General features: G+C 42.8%; 1 protein-coding gene across 3 annotated transcripts in view; it reads right to left on the bottom strand.

The window, feature by feature from the left end:
* Positions 1–742: 742 nt before the first annotated feature.
* GCLC (glutamate-cysteine ligase catalytic subunit) overlaps positions 743–18,661 on the bottom strand; it is a 39,310-nt gene continuing 21,391 nt past the window's right edge. The window contains exons 4-16 of one of the 3 annotated variants that reach the window (XM_060162540.1): positions 18,412–18,525; positions 16,789–16,847; positions 16,532–16,665; positions 11,461–11,535; positions 10,872–10,988; positions 9,648–9,786; positions 9,114–9,226; positions 8,542–8,634; positions 8,140–8,244; positions 3,786–3,867; positions 3,606–3,709; positions 3,395–3,515; positions 743–2,351 (exon numbers count right to left, since the gene is read on the bottom strand). In XM_060162540.1, coding sequence (XP_060018523.1) covers positions 2,140–2,351; positions 3,395–3,515; positions 3,606–3,709; positions 3,786–3,867; positions 8,140–8,244; positions 8,542–8,634; positions 9,114–9,226; positions 9,648–9,786; positions 10,872–10,988; positions 11,461–11,535; positions 16,532–16,665; positions 16,789–16,847; positions 18,412–18,525 — 1,468 coding nt within the window. In that variant the 3' untranslated portion in view covers positions 743–2,139. The remainder of the gene's footprint in view (positions 2,352–3,394; positions 3,516–3,605; positions 3,710–3,785; positions 3,868–8,139; positions 8,245–8,541; positions 8,635–9,113; positions 9,227–9,647; positions 9,787–10,871; positions 10,989–11,460; positions 11,536–16,531; positions 16,666–16,788; positions 16,848–18,411; positions 18,526–18,661) is intronic. The other 2 variants (XM_060162541.1, XM_060162542.1) reach the window with 2 other exon arrangements.

Below are 18,661 nucleotides of genomic sequence, written 5' to 3'. Positions count from 1 at the left end.
GGTGGTACTTTCTGTCTTGGATATAGATAGGGTGCCGTTATTTGGTTTTCAGATAAACACACATTCGAATTGAAGACCAGTGTCATTTGAGACTTAGAATTGATTTGTGTCTGAGGTACAGAAGTGATCTAAGTCCTTGTTACTTGACGTGGCCCACACACCAGCAGCGTCAGCATTACCTGGGGGCCTCTTAGAAATGCAGGAACGTGGGCCCCCATGTCAGGCCCACAGAGCCAGAGGTGCACTTCAGTAAGAGACATGTATGCAGATTAATTTGACAATGACCCTGCCCTAGGATCGTTCAGTTAAAAGTAGACAAGCAGATGAAGCTGAGAAAAGTGGGTGGACAAGATGAACTAGGGGTTGGGGGTAGTAGAGGGATGTGAGTCCAAAGACATGGGTTGGAAACAGTTCTCTGCAGGGCCTGCTGAGCCAGTCTGAGCAGGACAGCACCCCAGTGCGCACACAGCCCGATTTACCTGTAACTCACCATGTGACCACTGACTTGGCACAGCGACAGTTTGGAGTAGAAGAAAAATTCACTTCCAGTGGTCATTTCTCCTCTCCCCACAGGGGTTGACAGCTAGTAGGGAGGTGAGGCATCTGTTTTCATCACTATGAGTCTTTCTAGAAGGAGCTGAGGATCATGATGAAGAAATTATTTCCTGGCATATCTGGGCTAATTAAAAAAAAACCACCCTCACCACCATCCGTTTAGTTGTAGAACTCACACATTCAAGAGTTTTCACAATGCCAATTCCATTCTTTTATTTCCTCATACCACAAACACTTTACTGCCTTTTTACAAACTGAATTTACACAAGCAAATTGCAAAGGAAAACCAGGTGTTCTTTAATCCTCCAAAATGAATGTATGAAATATAGCACAAACCCTAGTATCTATACACAAACAGGTTTAGCTGAAGCTTATGGCCATTTCTTAAAATTAGCATGACAGTTTAGATATTTATGCCTGTAAAGTTTGCATAATCTACTATACATAGTTTTTTCAGAAGCAGTTTTAAGACTTTTAACTAATTGGGGAAAAAAAACTTCAACAAAAAGCTCTAACAATTCTGTGAAACTTAAATTATTTACAATTAAACATTTAGGGTCCTGATTCACAAAACTTAGTGCATATCATGATTAATTTATGAGTTTCACAGAGAAGGTAAGTAGTATGTAGAATAATCCCCAGGTAAAATCTAGAATGAATGGCTTTTAGAAGAATGTCTGTAATATGCTTACTGGAAACTAGAGAAAAAGTAGCAAAACAGAAACTTCAGCAGCTGCGTTTGATTTGAAAATTTAAGTAGATAGCCGCAATCAGAATAAACAGGTGACCACAACAGAAGGGCTGGTGGCATTTTTGACATTACTCTTGGTATGTACAAGAAGAAAAACAATTCTCCCCTTTTTCCATAAAAAAATTACCCCCAATAATCACTACACGTGAACTCAGAGTCTTTCTCCAGAGTTGTCTTCAAACTTGATGCCAAAATTAGCAAACGTCGACAGAAAGTACTGTCAGTTCAGTGGGTTCTGTTTAGTGGGAAAAGCTTGGGACAGGGTTACCGAGGGGTTAGCTATTCCAATTACAAAAGAATCGTCATGGATAAGGTGCCGGAAATCTAAGCTTCCCCTCAAAGCATTTTGGTGGATTCAATAGTGATTTCATGTATATGCCAAAGGAGATGACTCAAAGAAAATTAGCAGGACAAACTGTTTTCAAGGTGAAGTGATAGATTTCAGTGAATCAGGTCCAGGTAAAGTCTTTTAAAAAAACCCCCAAAATTTACAGTAAACATTTTAAACTCTGGAATGCAGATATAGTTATCAGTAAGTTACATTTACAAAACCGTTTCCACAGTAGTTGCTCCAGAGTCAGAACTGAAAAATGTACAAGCCAGCTCACAAATGACTTTAGATACAGTGTTATTAAAATACATTGTTAATCATAAAAATACTTTACTATGTACATGTACACTGTATAAACTCTAGATTTGCCTAAACCCACTTCTGCCGAGCAGCGCAAGAAACAGTGCAGTGCTATTATCTGGTCCTCACACCATGCACACGGGCTGATCCTGCGGTCAGTCCTTCACTAACACGGTGAAGCATTTCTCCTTCTGCAGGACGTCTAGTTGGAAGAGTCAGTTTTACTTCCACTGTACCTTACTTTCCTAAATGCTGGTCCAAGTAACTCTGGGCATTCACATAATTCATTTGCGATTTGGTTACACTTTAAAAGAAGGCTGTAGTTCATCTCGTCAGTTATTACACTGTCTTGCTTGTAGTCTGGATGGTTTGCAATGAACTCCCTCATCCATCTGGCAACTGTCATTAATTCTCCTGAAAAAAAATTTTTTTTTTGTAACAACTTAATGGTAGTGTTTTTTTTTTGTTTGTTTGGTCTTTTTCTTTCGTAAGTTGACATTTATTGGCCCACATAATACAATCCTGAAGAAGAATCAGTGTGGCCTTCTGGTGTAGCCACATGGCAGGGGCCAGGAACGAGCTGTATTACGTGGCTTCCTCCTGGGGAAGGGTTTCATGTTGTAGGCAGGCAGTGAGAACACACACATCCCACTGCTATGGGACCTGTTAGATGCCACCCACATGGTGATGCTGTCGGCTCTAAGACACGGGAGCCAATGTGTGTGGACTAGAGCCCGAGTTCTCCCATCTGGCCAAGTCCTGCCCATGCCGGTGTCACGAGACTGCCCCGGGACAGGAGGGCCCCCGAGTTCCCCAGAGCCATCTGATCAAAGAGGCGGAGAGAATAATGAGAAGTAGATGCATGAAGACAGAAACTGGCAGATACAGCATTTGGGGGGTGGGGTATATCCTTTGTGGATCTGGAAATTTTACAGAAGCCTCAAGCAAAATACAGATGCCACTGCTACTGTCCTCTTAGTCACGGCTGACAGCTCCCCAGCCACCATGATCTCAAAGCTGAGAAAGTGGGGTTCCAGGGCACCCCTGTAGGGAGGCAGGCTGGAGGGCCACCGTCTTAGCTGTGCTATCAGTTAACCTGAGGACTGGCTTAGACTCACTGTGCAAAGAGCCCAGGGTGCCTCACGACACACACAGTCGGGCATAAATGTCGAACAGGCAATCCAGATACTGTATTTCGTTGCCTAAGAGGTCATCGGCTTAAAGATGCAGCGTTATTGTATGAACCAGTAAGAACAAAAGCACTGCTAATCAAACCGCGACTGTCAAAGATTACAAGGTGCATCCAACCGCCGAGACGGTACAATGTGGGAAAGTTCATTGATTTAGGATACCATGTACTTTAATAAAAGACTGCTTTAAAAACTGAATATTGTAAGATTGTGAGGTTCTGCCTACGTTAAGAGATTTTTAAAAAAGCAAAGTGCAGAATGCCATACCGGATGCTCTCTTCTTAATCAGCTTCAGGTAGTTCAGAATACTGCATCTGGTGTCCACGTCCACCTCCATGTTTTCCAAGTAAGAGTTCAGGATGGGGATCAGCCCGGGGAACATGCCTTCCTGCAAGAAGCGGGGTGCGCTGTCAGCCGACTCCCCGGGGGCGGGGGGTGGGGTGGGGGAGGGGCGGGGTAGCTGGGGCGCGGGCCCTACCTTGCCGTTGATGATGGTGTCGATGGTCATGAGTGCGTACTCCTCGGCTGCTGGCTCGGTGCTGCCCGTGGTCTTGCTGCGGCCGTCCACCATGGCGTTGCCACCTGCCAGAGGGGCGCAGAGGGTGTTAGCGGCCCGTGTGGCCTACAGGGACGCTAAAAATGCAAGAGAAGGCAGTACCTTTGCAAATATCTTTTCTGAAATAAAACAATCCCTGCAGGACGGCATCTCGCTTCTGTGCTACTTTCATGTTCTCATCAACCTGAGGGAGGAAAACCATCGCAGCCAAGTGAGAACATTGCCAAAGTCAGGGCACTCCCGCTCCGGCGCATTTGGGGGCTGTGGTGCCTCGCTCACCTCGCGGTCTGGACCCATCTGGGAAGAAGCCTCCCACAGCCAGCGCTTGCTGGCGGCCAGATAAGACTTTGCACTGTCATGTGGGGCTGTGTCCCTCAACCCCAGACTGCTGGGATGTGCTTTTTAATAACAATGGGGCAATTCTAAGAGAAGCTTACCTTAAAAATCAATGCGAAACTTACACTCATGTAGGCCGCCCACATCTCGAGGTCCCTTGAGACACCCTGGGATGAATCTATGGCATTGGGAGGTCAGGGGCCTGGTCCCTCCTCACAGCCCAGACTCACGCTCCTGCCTCTCCTGCCACCTGGAGTTGAGGGCTGTGCCCTCCCTGCCTCTGGGGCTTTGCTGCCTCATAGGCGGGCTGTGGGATCTGGAATAAGGTGACCCCTCCCAGGGCAGGTCACCGATGCTGCCTGCCCACCTGCGGCTCTGCCGTGCCCACTCCCTCAGGAGACCCCAACCCCTATTTGTGAATTCTCCATTTCTCCAATGACTTTTTAAGACCCTCAAAGTAGAGCTTTTAAAACTTTTTAGTAGTAGTCCCTTATTTCTATAATGAAATCTTAGGGGACTCTCCATATTCAAAACAGACACAAGTCAGAGGTCATGTTGAAGAGGGATGGTCAGTACAGAGTCTTTGGTTACTTAGCTTTGCCCCCTCACACTGATCAATTCCTATCATTATTTTGTTTGTTTTAAGGCACATATGACCTTCGGATTAATCTAGATACAGGAACATATTCAAGCAATCTCAAATTCTATCATGGCTAGGAACATCTGGCTTCATTTCTAATAACGTTTGTATTTTTCTTAGTCTTGACAAAAACTCACAAAGATCATCAGTTTTAATTTCTGCTTTTATGAATTCCTTTTAAAAAGCTGTAATTTTACTACAGCTCTTTAGATTCTTATTTAGTTACTTAGGTTTATTTTTAATATTTCTGTTTATAGTACTTAAAGCTGTGATTTTCCCTTAGAAATTATCTTTGCTGGCATCATTTTCCTAAACAATCTATAATTCTAGTTTTTTAAAAAAAATTTTATTGAAGTATAGTTGATTTACAATATTGTGTTAATTTGTGCTGTACAGCAGTGACTTACTTATACACATATGTATTCTTTTCCATTCTGGTTTATCACAGGATACTGAATATAGTTCCCTGTGCTATACAGTAGGACCTTGTTGTTTACCCATTCTATATATACTAGTTTGCATCTATAATTCTAGTTTTGACTTAATCTAGAACCTACTAGGAAAACGATTTAAAATTTCCAATAGTTAAATGTTTCCTGAACATTTTCTTGTTCAACTTTGGTGGGAATGTATCCTATACAGTGTCTACTTCTGAGAAGTGAAAATTTTCCTTAATTAATTTTTGTTATTCTTCCTCAGGGCATTTAAAAAAGGTGTGCCATGGTATAAGATTTGTGATCAGGCGACACAACCAAGCTTATTAACTGTGTCATTTAATTCCCCTGTGGCCTTTCTCATCCTTTGATTATATGGCCTGTCAGTTACTGAGTAACACGCCAGAAACTCTGCTAAGTGACTTACTCCACGAACCCCACATGGCCTTACGACAGTCCGTGTCTCTGTTCTACACCTGCGGACTGGGGCACTGAGAGGACAACTAACTTGTCCAGGTGAAAAAGCTAGTAAGTAGTGCAAGTGATTTATGAATTGAGTGCTCACCCGGAAGCCACATCTTACCCACCGTACTACAGTGCCTTTAAATTCTTCTTATGCTGCTAAGAAATGTTTGCTACACTTTATGTTAAAAAAAAGAAAATGGCTCTAATGTTATCTTGAAAAGAGTATATAAAATTGTTTCCTGTATCTCATTTAAGACCTTCTCACATTTTGTCTGTTAAGACTTTGCCCTTCCTGAATTGTTAAAAGGTCATATGGAGCTCTTTACTGTCAACATCTGTCCTTCTTTTAAGTATATCTTATGCAAACAACATGGACCATTACATTGCTATTTTATATCACCCGTTTTAGCTTTTGAATAGGAGAATTTAGTCTATTCAAATTTGTTTTCATCTTATTTTACCACTGTATGTTCTCTGGACCATAATGTCTTATCACGCCCATGGCCCCAGACCCACTTTTGTGGTACCAGGAAGCTTTGTTTTTTTTCCCACCTCTTTAGCTAGGAGATTAGAGGCGACAAATCCTATTTCTACACTATTAGTGGTCTTTCTTACTTTTAGACAAGTAGTTTTGAAATTCTCTCTCCAAATGTTAAGCATTAAGAAGTATCTACCATTCCCCTCCTTCCACTATCCCCTTGCTAGATAAGATTTCTGGCTTAATTTAGCCCTAATTTGATCTTTTTTGTTAGAATCACTTGCAATTTAAAGACTAGTTTGGCTGGCATGGTTCTAATTCTTTACCCTTCGGATTCTGTAGACCTCTCGCCATCTCTTCTAGCGTTTAATGTTGTAGATGAGAAATGATATCAATTGACTTTCTTCTCCCTCTTGGCAGGAAGTTTAGGTATCCTAATTTCCTCTCCTGTCTGGACAACTGATCTTCTCTTTGAGATTCAGAAATTCCTAGACTTGGGTTCTTCTTTGAATAATTCTGTCTCATCCTCAGTGGACTCTCACTCAGGGGAAATTCTATTTCTTTATTTTCTTTATTGTATCTCACATCTCTTTTGTATAGACTGTTCTCTTCTTCTAAATTTTGATACAAACCCTGAACTTTCCAGAGAAATCCTCTCATCCTTTTTCCCATAATCTCTGTTTCTTTGCCATCCTGCTGGGATGAATCTCAGTTTGGTTCCCCTGAATCACAGACTTTGATCTTCAACCACACCTGCTTACTGGTAAGCATACTGAGTGTGGCTACCACGTCCCTTGTTTCTGAGAACTCTTACTTTCCAAATGTTCTTTGGTCCACAGGGCTTGTTTATTTAAGATGTGACCTTTCTCTAGAATTTCTTCGAGGGCACTAATGAGAATTTATTTTAAAATTCTTTCCAGTTTCTACATTAACTGTGTTTTGGGACTTCCCTGGCGGTCCAGGGGTTAAGACTCTGGACTTCCACTGCAGGGGGTGCGGGTTTGATCCCTGGTCAGGCAAGTAAGATCCCACATGCTACACGGCCAAAAAAAAAAAAAAAATTAACTGTATTTCACTGAGGATAATATACTCTGCAGGCCCATGGGCTCTTCTCTTTAAAAGTTTTCAATTTTATACTGACTTTCAGACATCTATATCTGACCCCAGAACAATGTGGGTCCACCTATATGAGGATTTTTCCAGCAGTAAATACTACAGTATTCCATGATCTGCTGCTGGTTGAATTCTCAGATACGGAGGAACTGACTATAAGTTACACGCATGTCAAGTGTATTTCATAAACTGGCAGATCACGTGAACCCTCCTTACGTGCGTTCATCTCCCCAGTGGCTGTGTGTGTGTGTTGGGACAGGGCAGCTCTGCTTCTCTTCCCTCCAGCCCTGAGCCCCGGCAGACCCTCACTCTGCCCGGCAGCCTTTCCCAGCCACTCTCTGTGCCAAGAGACCCACCGGCCAGGAACCAAAGGTCTCTATACTCACTTGGCTACTGCCCCGCGGCCCCCAGCCTTGCTGCCTCACAGCCTGGAACTGTTCCAAGGCTCTGCCGGGAAACTGCTTCCAGAAAGCTCCTTCTTGATTTTTGTTGGGCTGAGGCTGATTCAGATTTGTTTTTCCAGTAGTGCAGCGCCAACTATGTTCTTCAGAAACCTCTCCAGTTTGGTTCCATTCCCTGCACTACCAAAGTTACGCGTCCCTCCGTCCTGAGTCTAATATCGTGATCGGCCTGGGACTGGACAGGACAAAACCCATTTGTGGGAATCCCTCCCGCCATCATCTTGAGTCAAAAGCCTCTAGAAACTAGAGATTGTTCAAATGCAACCCTAAATGTCTTCCAAATGGGCTGAGTAAGGAGCTACTATTAACATTTTTTTCCAGGAGTCTCCACCAAAACGGTACCAAAATCTATAGCATAAACTTAGGTTTAAAAAGAAGAAAAAAAAAAAAAAAAGGGTGGAAGGAGAGCATTTTATTCTAAGGGAGGAACAATCATAAGTGAGGTCAGAGTTGAAACAATTATTATACATAAATGAGCAATGGATGATAACCTACAGACACCCAACCCTACACTGAAACTCGTCCTTACCTTTGACAGCGGGATGAGAAAGTCCAGTTTGTAGGAAAGGATCACCCTGGTAAGCAGCACCACGAACACCACGTACGCGGAGTTCTCGAAGTCTGTCAACTGAACCTGGACACGGGGCCCGAGACATTAGGGGCCCACCATGCAAACAGCTCCTCCCTGTGAGGCCCCTGAGGGTCATGTCTTTCCCAAGCATCTCCTAACCTCCCACCTGGGTCTGGAAGCCTCTGCCCACAATCTATTCTCAGAAGCAGTCCTCCCGAGCTGCTGCACTTGCATGTAACACGCACACATGTGATCTGTGCTGCCTTCCAAGTAACCCGAGCTTCTGACAAGGGTGCGGGTGGGTGGCAGGTGGCTGGGAACGGGTGCGTCCAAGTCGGTTCCTGCCGACGGGCTGCGTACCTCCATGGGCCGGAATTCCACTCTCCATCCAATGTCGGAGTTTGGAGGAGGAGGTTTAAATCGCATTGTCTGCCAATTTGTGGACTGAATATTCTGTATTCAAAAAGCAGAGAATAAAACCAATTTTCCAGTAAGGCATTAAGATGATTTGATATTTAATACGTGAAGCAGACTGTTTACTGTCCATACCAAATACTCTTCAATTTACAAATACAAAAAGGTACAATTTAAGATTTTCGTGGAGCGTGACCTGCTAGGGAGACAAAACAGCAAGTGCTTAACGGAAGTCAGGCGACACGACAGCAGTCCTGAAAGAAGCGGTCGTGTTATTTTCCTGTGCCGCATATTTGCATTTTTCATCGCTATGAAAATAAGAGAAAATACTGGATGAAAAATGCAGAACCGGAGAGTAAGAATCATAAAATAAGGGTACTTGAACCAATTTAAAGTCTTTGCTGCACTGGGTCATGGAGGTCATAGAAGGCTTCTACTGTCATCAACTCTTTGCCCCTCCAGACAACGGCCTCCACCCTGGATAGTGAAGTGCAACACCTTCAAAGCGGAGCAGATACCTCAAAATGGTCGGACTCGTTGGCATCGTCCAGGTGGATTTTCTCTTCAAACAGAGTCAGCGGGTCTCTAATGAAGAGATGAGCCACGTGCTGGGCCAGGAGATGATCGATGCCTGCAGAGAGAGGTCACACCACTCACATCAGAGCTGTTCTCCATGCCCAGAAAGACGGCAGGACAGCTCGGGAAGTCTGAAGAAAGGGCATCTAGAAGCTTAGGAAATGGCTGGGCTGTGCAGGATTCTCATGTCTCCCAGGATTTTATCCTATGGAGTGTGTTCGCTCCTTACACAACGCCCGTGGGGGCAGAGCTGTGGACCAAGGGACAGACCCCCAAAGTCAGCTCCTTTTGCTAAAAGTCAAGATCTCACAAGTATCTGGAACTTGAAACTTTAAGAACAAGCAGCCTCATGAGAAAAGTTAAGAGACTTCACACTAAAAATAGAAGCCAGGCCAGGAGTCAGCAAAGGAATTTAAAAGGGCTTTGAAGAACTAAAGGCTTACAATCAAATCTAGACAAAAGGAACAGAGGCTCACCTTCCTGCAACAGCTGTTCATAGATTTCTTTGTGTTTCGTCAGGTCGATGTCATTATATTTCTCACCGCACTCAGATAAGTAACTGTCTATTGAATCATATCGGGACTTACTGATCCTATAGTGGTTGTTCTTCAGCGGCTAAAATTGAAAAAAATACAAATGAATGCCATATAAAATGATGTGGAAACAAACTAACGCCCCAAATAATTATATTAAAAGCCTATATACTATATATGTAATTACATAAAACTGTCCAACCTGAACATGAGATCCCGAAAAAAAGCTAGTTAATCCTGAAAAGTATTAGAAAAATTATATTAAAAAAAAATCTGGAGACAATTTAAGTAGTCTGTTTTCTGACATGACTTAAATATATATATATTTCTTTTTCTTTTTTTAAAGTGGATCACCTTCATTCTCATCAAGATAGGAAAATGCCAATGTTGAAAGCAAAACTATAAAACTATAATGTAAAAAAAAGCTATTAAAATGATTTCTGCTTTAAAGTTTATTTCTACTTAGAAGGCATGTTCAACAATTTATGAACAATTACACAAAGAGCAGAGCATCAATAGGGCAGCCCAGTCGAGAACATCAGAATCACCTGTGAGGGCTCCTTTAGTAACATGTATGTCTAGGTCCCAGTTCTGGACATACTTACTCACTGGGCTAGGGTGGGCCTGGGTACTTATTTTTAAAGATCTCTATAGGTGGTTCTGAGGCACAGTCTTGGTTGGAGAGATGCAGTTCAACATGCAAACAAGAGGCACAAACCTACCTCATTAGGCAAACCTAACCCTCTGTAACAGGCCAAAGAACCTGACAACAGATGACACTTTCCACAACAGAGAGCACCACAGACAAAGCACTCACGTAGCACCAAAAAGCTTTCTGGTAAAAACAGCCATCAGCACTGACTCCCAAAATATAGAAAACTTGTACTACTAATTTTAGAAGGTAAAAACAAGTACTGGTTCCAACAAATGATGAAAATTAACTTGAACACCCCCCCCCCCCCCGCCAACCAAATCACATTTCCTACATTCTCACCCCAAACACACATTGTGGAGCCAAAGACAGGTTGATAACCTGTCAGCTTCTTCCCATGTGTGACTAACCCACTCAGGATAAAAATTTAAGGGTGACTTCAAAACTGTAAGCAGTGACAATATCCCCATTTTACCTGCTGGACTTAAAAGACTATTAAGGAAAATCACTCCCACCTCCAGTCCTCTCTCCTCCCGAGTTCTATCATCTACAGATGCAGAAATCACGCCCCAGCGACAATCAATGTCTGACACATAGCCTCGGTAAAAAGGAGACGCAGCGCTCAAAGCCATCTAAAAACAAACAGAAGTCAGCACCTGCAAGTTCAAAGTGTCATTTACATGCTGAAAAAAGCTTCATGCAGTTACCTCTGGTCTGGAAGAATCAGTTTATGCAACCCCTACAGATTTCTACTACATCTACTGCACCTGCCTTCTCATGGTGAAATACACCAGAAGTGACTCCAATCCTTGCCTCTGATTCTTTTAAATCATCTTCTCTATACCGTGAGGACAGGCGGGATGGGAGGGGGAAAACGGCTACGCTCAAGCTTGACACTTCAACACAAAAATGCCTTACTGGCAACGGTAAACTCTACAGCTTAGACTCTTATCCATTAGCTCTAAGTCTGCATATTATTCATGTTAGTTCAGTTCTAAATGAAGTCTTAACTGGACTTAAATAGTACATGGTCAGCAAATTTTGCACGTGCAGTCTTTATTTTATACAAAGAAGTAGTTAAAATTAGGTGTGATTTCTACTTACGACAATTGGGCAGATAGTGGCCAACTGATCATAAAGGTATCTGGCCTCAGATATGCTGCAGGCTTGGAACGTTACCTGTTTAAGAATCCCAAGTTATTAAACAACAAAACAAAATCAGTACCATCCTCCACAAGGAGCCAAGTCTGAGAAGGAAGGTGGTTGGTCATGGCATGTGATGGTCATTCCGTTGATGACAACATTGAACACAGGAGTTTTAAGAGCTGTCTCGGATGAATTTTGCTAGAAAATGGCTTTATTCCTGTTCACATCTACTATAAATAAGAACTAGATTAACAATGAAGTTCAGCCAGGCGTTTCCTCTTCCACTGACTTATTTCCTTCTACAGCTGCCCATCCACATCTGTGGGCTTGTATACATTTTGGTACAAAAGGGGGATCTGGAGATGCGAAGGATGGGTTTCAGAGTTCACTGGTGGCACAGTGGGAGATAGCTCGGAAGGGGGCAGGACTGGAGGAAGGAAGAGAGGGCAGTTAAAACACTGCAACTGTCCAGGAAAAAACTGAGGAAGTCTGGTGGGAAGAGGCACAGCAGGGCCAAAGCAGGCCTGGTGATCAGTGGGCACAGCGGAGTGAGGAGTGACCTGGGTTTTGGCCTGGGTGCTCCTCGGACAGATGGGAAGCAGCGGCGCCAAGACACAATGGGCTTATGAGGCCAAGGAAGAGCGGAACAGCCCTGTAAGCGGCTTGGTCTCCAGGGCTGGGGCCAGGAAGAAAAATCCGAGCTGGAGAAGTATTTGGGGAGTAGGCCCAGATGATGTACTAAGAAGGGCAGATTGCCCAGGAAGCCCGCACAAGACGGGTAAGTAGGACTTAAGAGTTAGGCAGAGAAGGAGATCACGTAATTGATTAGTGCAAATCCTCTTAAAGCAATTACCCAAAAGAAACCAAAAAAAAAAAAAAAAAAAAGTGCTGCCCTCTGCAGGGCTGGGGCAGCGGAAGGGGCAGGGAATGCAAATTGTGGTTGTGTTGGCACATTTGTAATAACTGCAAACTGGGAACAGTTCTCATGTTCTGCTGTTATTTAATAATGACAGTTTGGATTTTGTGTTGGTGCAGTAAATAATTTAAGTGCTTAATAGTTGAACTAGCAGCTGAGTGAATGTTTACTATTCTAATCGCAACCTGTTAGTTCCAGTAGTTTTAGCCAGGTCTCAACTTTGTTTTTTTTGTTTTGTTTTGGCTTTTGTTTAAATGGCAGAGGACTTCTGTTGGAGACTCAAGGGTCTAACCGCTGAATTCATGGCATTTCACGTCAGTGTGGTGACTGACTACAGAAAACGATGATTCAGACCATTTACTGTGTCCTGACTTTCCTACCATTTCTGTGTGAATTATTAAGTCAGTGCTATATTTTAATTAAAACATAATGATAGGTACCCAGCCATTACAAATTAATTCAACACACGGAGAAGAGCTGTGTCACAGGTGTAAAGGAGCAAGAATGTCAAAGGTGAAAACAGAAATTGAGAAGAACTGACAGGTCACTAATAACCCAAACCAGGGCAGTTTCTGCCAAGAGGTGGGAATGCAGAAATCAGCTTGTCTGTGGGTAAGAGTTAAATGAGAAGTGGGGGAGATGGCGAGCAGAGTATTTACAGGCTTATCTGCTGTGACCCCACCCCTAAAGTGTAAGCCCTAGGAGGGCAGGGGTCTGCCTTGCGGTTCTCTATCCCCAGTGTGTAGGACAGGGTCTGACACCCACTTAGTCCTTAATATTTATTAAGTGAATAGAGTATCTTGAAGGAAAGAGGGTGCTAAAAAGGAGAACACAGGAGCAAAGATAAGTTTTATTTTTATAAAATGGTGGGATACTTGAAAAGCTGACCCTATAGCCCAAACTTATATGGATTGAGATCAGGGATACCTAAATGTTCCCCCAAGTGTTTTGACTGCTGAATGCTTTTGAACATACATCTCTTAGTTTATTTAGGTCCTTTTTTGAGTTACTCTTAGCTATTTTAGAGTCTGTTATTTTTGTTTTTAAGAAGATCCTATGACAAGCATTTTTTCTTTTCAGGTTTTTGATTGGCTTCTCTTAGATGGCCTAGTATATACTAGACAATTCACAAGCAAATTCTGAAAAAGTCAACCCTAGAAAAATATGCTTAAGAAAACTGGCAATTGGAATTCAATAGCCGAGTTAGAACAGTGATACGACTTAGTTATTCTAAGTATATTTAGTAACTAGCTTCTTTACCCCAGGGCTGATTGAGCCATTGAGACATCACTGTGGTAAAGGCTTTAATGGGGGAAGAAAAAAAAGAGTTCTTAACACCTTAAAAAGATATGAATATATGAACGGTTTTGGATTCTGGTATCCTTTTAAAGTATCATATAAAGTATCATATATCCTTATAAAGTATCATATCATATAAAGAGAACCATATAATGGTTCTCTTTAGAAATATTTGGAATTAAGATAGGGAAGCAGATAAGGCAGTTAAAAGTCAACAGGTCTCTTTTTTATGAAGTGTGTCCATCTGGAAGGAAACTCATAGCCTAGGTTTGTTTGGAAGACACGCTTCATGCCACCTATATAACTCAGGGAAAGCAGGGGAAATGGTATCCTTGGCCATGGTTATTTGAACACACTTAGCATGTAAAAATCTGACTCTGGCATTCAATTTTGATTATACGTAGTTGTAAAATAAACACATCCAAGATACATGTGCAAGAAGGTGTGTGTCTGTGTGCAGCTGCCTGAAATGATGGGATGCTGGGTCCCCAGCCGTGTGGAGGGCAGGCAGACTGAGGGCTGGGGGTGGGCTGGGGGGTGCTCATGTGGGGTCAGACTTCACACTGCTCCAATCAGCAAATAATCAGAACTGGATAAAATCTCCTTGGATAATAACAAGAGGCCCTCTTTTTTTCTTTTGAAAGTTTCAGTTTGAAACTTCTAATTTTGTGCCACTTTTACTTCTGTTCTAACATGATTTTAAACAAAAGAAGCAATGTCACCAGGAAACTGATGAGGGAAAAAAAAAGAGAAAGTATGAAAAATTGATGTTAGAAACCTAAATATCTAAAATTTGTCCAGAACCCAGTGTCGAAGCCATAGGATTTTCTTGGGGGGCGGGGGGAAGCCTATCACAATATGCATGAACTTATTAAATGATTCCTGCAAAGTCCCCCACCAAGAGTCAAGAATTTGAATATAGTTGAAGTACTTTTTGTTCTGTACAGTAAGATGCTCAGTAACCTTAAAAAACAAACAAAAACTTTGAAACCATTTTTTTTTGCCTTATTGTAATAAGTAGTTTCTAGTGTTCCACTTAAGAGATAAAGCAGAGATTTCTGTGGTGATTGATGGAATTTGTCTCATTTACCATATACTTACATTATCTGTGCTAAAGACTTTTAAGTGGAGTATTGAAAGTGGGATGGCTGGACACACCACTGAGAAAAAGAAAACAACCTTAAACCCATGACAAAGCTTAAATTGGATGGAAAACTGTATCTACAAGCAATAAAAATGTAAACTACCTACCATTAGGACGTATTTATTTGTGTAAACACAGTGTTTCAAGGGAAAGACTATCCCTTTGGAATGGGGCAACTGTGCTGTCCATGGCAAAACACCCTGGTTTAATATTAAACCAAGAAAAAGAGGCAATCGGTCCTTCAAGAGCACTGATAGATTTTAAAGCTGTGCACTTTAAGTTCTAGAGCTTAATGGTTCTCTTTAGAAATATTTGGAATTAAGATAGGGAAGCAGATAAGGCAGTTAAAAGTCAACAGGTCTCTTTTTTATGAAGTGTGTCCATCTGGAAGGAAACTCATAGCCTAGGTTTGTTTGGAAGACACGCTTCATGCCACCTATATAACTCAGGGAAAGCAGGGGAAATGGTATCCTTGGCCATGGTTATTTGAACACACTTAGCATGTAAAAATCTGACTCTGGCATTCAATTTTGATTATACGTAGTTGTAAAATAAACACATCCAAGATACATGTGCAAGAAGGTGTGTGTCTGTGTGCAGCTGCCTGAAATGATGGGATGCTGGGTCCCCAGCCGTGTGGAGGGCAGGCAGACTGAGGGCTGGGGGTGGGCTGGGGGGTGCTCATGTGGGGTCAGACTTCACACTGCTCCAATCAGCAAATAATCAGAACTGGATAAAATCTCCTTGGATAATAACAAGAGGCCCTCTTTTTTTCTTTTGAAAGTTTCAGTTTGAAACTTCTAATTTTGTGCCACTTTTACTTCTGTTCTAACATGATTTTAAACAAATTAAAGGTTAAAACCAATACTGTTGTTAATAAAAACAATTAAAGAATATTAGCTCAGAGACAGACCTAGAAGCAGCCTTAATATAAATCCTTCTTTCAGCTGTTGAGAAAACCGAGACCAGAAGAAGGAGAGTTACCCAAATACCTGAGAAATCACAGCTAAAGCCCAGACACAGGCTTGTGGGCAGCCCGATGGGTTCCTGCTCCCCGCTCCAGGTCCCCTGTGTGGTGGGACACCATCCCTGCCACAGGTGCCAGTAATCTGATTAGATCCAGGGGAAGTTTTAACCAAGTCATTGAGAGAAAGGCTATTCTACAATACCTCCTGTGAAACTTAGCCAGGGGTAAGGCAAACATGGGCTGCGAAATATTTATTCTTTTTATAACACTAGATGGCCTTGCAGGAAAATAAAAATTTAAAGTCCAAATAATCCTTCCCTTGGATCACAAGCTCACTGGAGTGCATCCAGAATTCATTTTCAGAAATGATAAGATTTGAGCAATGTTTACAATCTCAAAGCTAGTCACTAGATGGCAGCAAAAATGAGGCACAGAGAGAACAGAGACAGTGACTGCGGAATATTTCACCTTTTAAGTTCATTAACAACTATGTCTTCGTAGTGAACTGTAGATTCCGTCCAGAGACAACTTCCAGTGAATTTACTAAGATAACTTCATTGGTTTTCAGAAAGAAGTACTAGCTACTATTTCAACCTGATTAAAATGTGATTTTTAAAAAGGAAACATGCACATATAAAAAAAAGAAGTTAATAAATAGAAACGGATGAGGACAGCTTGCCTCTCTGGATATTTGAAATGATACCTGCAGACAGCAATTGCCCATCCCAAAGCCCATAGCATCCATGTAAATGTGGTCGGGCTTAGAAGCCTTTGCTGCCTCATCATCCTCAGGAAATGTTTCTACAAATGGAGATGGTGTATTCTTGTCCTTAAATACTGCAGTATTAATTGAAAAAAGAAAAAAAAAAGAAAGAAAGAAAAGAGCAGGAAATGGGTGAGAGTCAAGGATTAACAACAATGGGGGGGGTCCCCTCCCACCCGCCACCTCTGTAGACTCACTTGGGACGTTGATGACAACCTTTTCTCCTCTTCTGTGCCGGATGTTCCTGGTGAGGGTACTAAAAAACAGACAACAAATGTCCTAAGTTGGTCACCTAAGAACCATCATGCAAAAGAAGAATTTGACAATATGCAAGTACATGGAATGAAATCCTCCCTCAAACTAATCCTCTAAGACATCCCTACCAAAAATTCATGTGGACCGAGAGACTGAGGGGATTTCCTGAAAGAAGGCTTTGCATTAATACCACGTCCTCTGGTTCTTGTTTGAGAATGTCATTCTCTCTCCTGCCCAAGCCCTGATCCCCGGCTCCGTGTGACTCACCAAACCAAGCTCAAGTGTCCAAGGTCTGCCGTGGTCTAGCCTCACCGTATGTTTCTAACATTTTCCATGCTAAGTCCAAAGACTTGAGCCAAACTGTGGTACTCATGTTCCCCGGGCATCTCTGGACCCCAGAACCTCATCACTCCCTCCACCCATCCTGCAGCATTAATACTATCCTCCAGCCTGCGATGTCTGATCCAGAAGCCCCTAGGCAAGCTGTGGCTGTGAGCACTGGACGTGCGGCCAGTCCTAATTAAAATGTGCTCTGAGGGTGAACACACAGCACATTCTGAAGACTTGGTACAGAAATAAAGTAAAACTTATTAATAATTAAAAAATACTGGTCACAAGTTGGATCTATAGAGTTAAATAAAATACACTATAAGTCCACCTTTTTCACTTTTTTAAGGTGGCTACAAAATTACTACTAAAATTACACGTGTGGCTTGCACTATGGTTTTACTGGGCAGTGGTGCTGTCAACGGTGTAAATGCCACCTCTCTCAGGAGGCCTGCTTTTGACCCCCTCAGTCAGAAGCACCTTCCTCTCTCTGGTGTTATCATCTTTGGACACCTGTCATAATCTACCTTTTCTTGCAGCTGAATATCTCCACCTTCCCCTTGGCACACTATAAACACTTGATGTCGGAAACTATGTTTATATGTCTTTATCTTCCCCACGGACTCTGCACGTAGCAGGTGTGCAGACCTGTTACAGGAATCAACACTGAGAAGTCACAGGTCCCTAACTCTAGGTCAGGAGCCCGGGTTCAGGATGACAGGTGAGACTCAAAGGTCCAAAGCTGAGATCAGACTGAAGCAACTTGAAACCCTAGAATTAAAACTACAGACCAACAGACTTAGGAGTTAGTGGAACAGAAGGTAGAGCGTGGCTACTATATACACAGGTATTGTACACATTTTACCTTATTGTCAAGGTATATGGAGTGGGATGAGAAGACCACAGATACTGGCGGTCATTTTCAGAGGAGGAAAAGGTAAAAATGATGACAAGAAAGCTTCTCCAAACAGGTGTTAACAGAACTAGGATTGAAATGCATCTGTGGCTAAGTGAACAACGTTAGGGTCACTTGGAAAACAGGCAGATCCAGCCTGGAAACAAGCAGCACCAACCGAGCAGCCTTGGGGGACCGAGAACAGGCGTAGCTGTGGGTCTGTGGGCTCCTCTGGTTAATTACCACAGGAGCTGGAGTTCAGGAACCGCTCAGTAATGACTCCGGGAGGGACACTGCACCCCCAAGGCAGGGATCCAGGGATCTGAGTCATCCACACACTTACCTGAAGCGCGGATGCTTGTTTATCGCTTCATCAGGAAAGAAGAGGGACTTGGAAGCTCCTCCTTCCACTGGGTTGGGCTTGAACTCGGGCAGTGTGAACCCAGGGCAGCCTAATCTACAAGAAATTGAAGAACTAAAGAGATAGAATCTGTCTTCAGGGATTAAAAACATGCATGTGTAACGTTGCCTTTTTCACGGGTCCGGCACACAGGTGTTCTGCAAACACTGTGCCCCTCGCAGCCACGCCTTTG

The sequence above is a fragment of the Lagenorhynchus albirostris genome, chromosome 10, assembly GCF_949774975.1.
Source record: "Lagenorhynchus albirostris chromosome 10, mLagAlb1.1, whole genome shotgun sequence".
Taxonomy (NCBI): domain Eukaryota; kingdom Metazoa; phylum Chordata; class Mammalia; order Artiodactyla; family Delphinidae; genus Lagenorhynchus; species Lagenorhynchus albirostris.
This window is presented reverse-complemented; position numbering and strand designations above follow the sequence as displayed.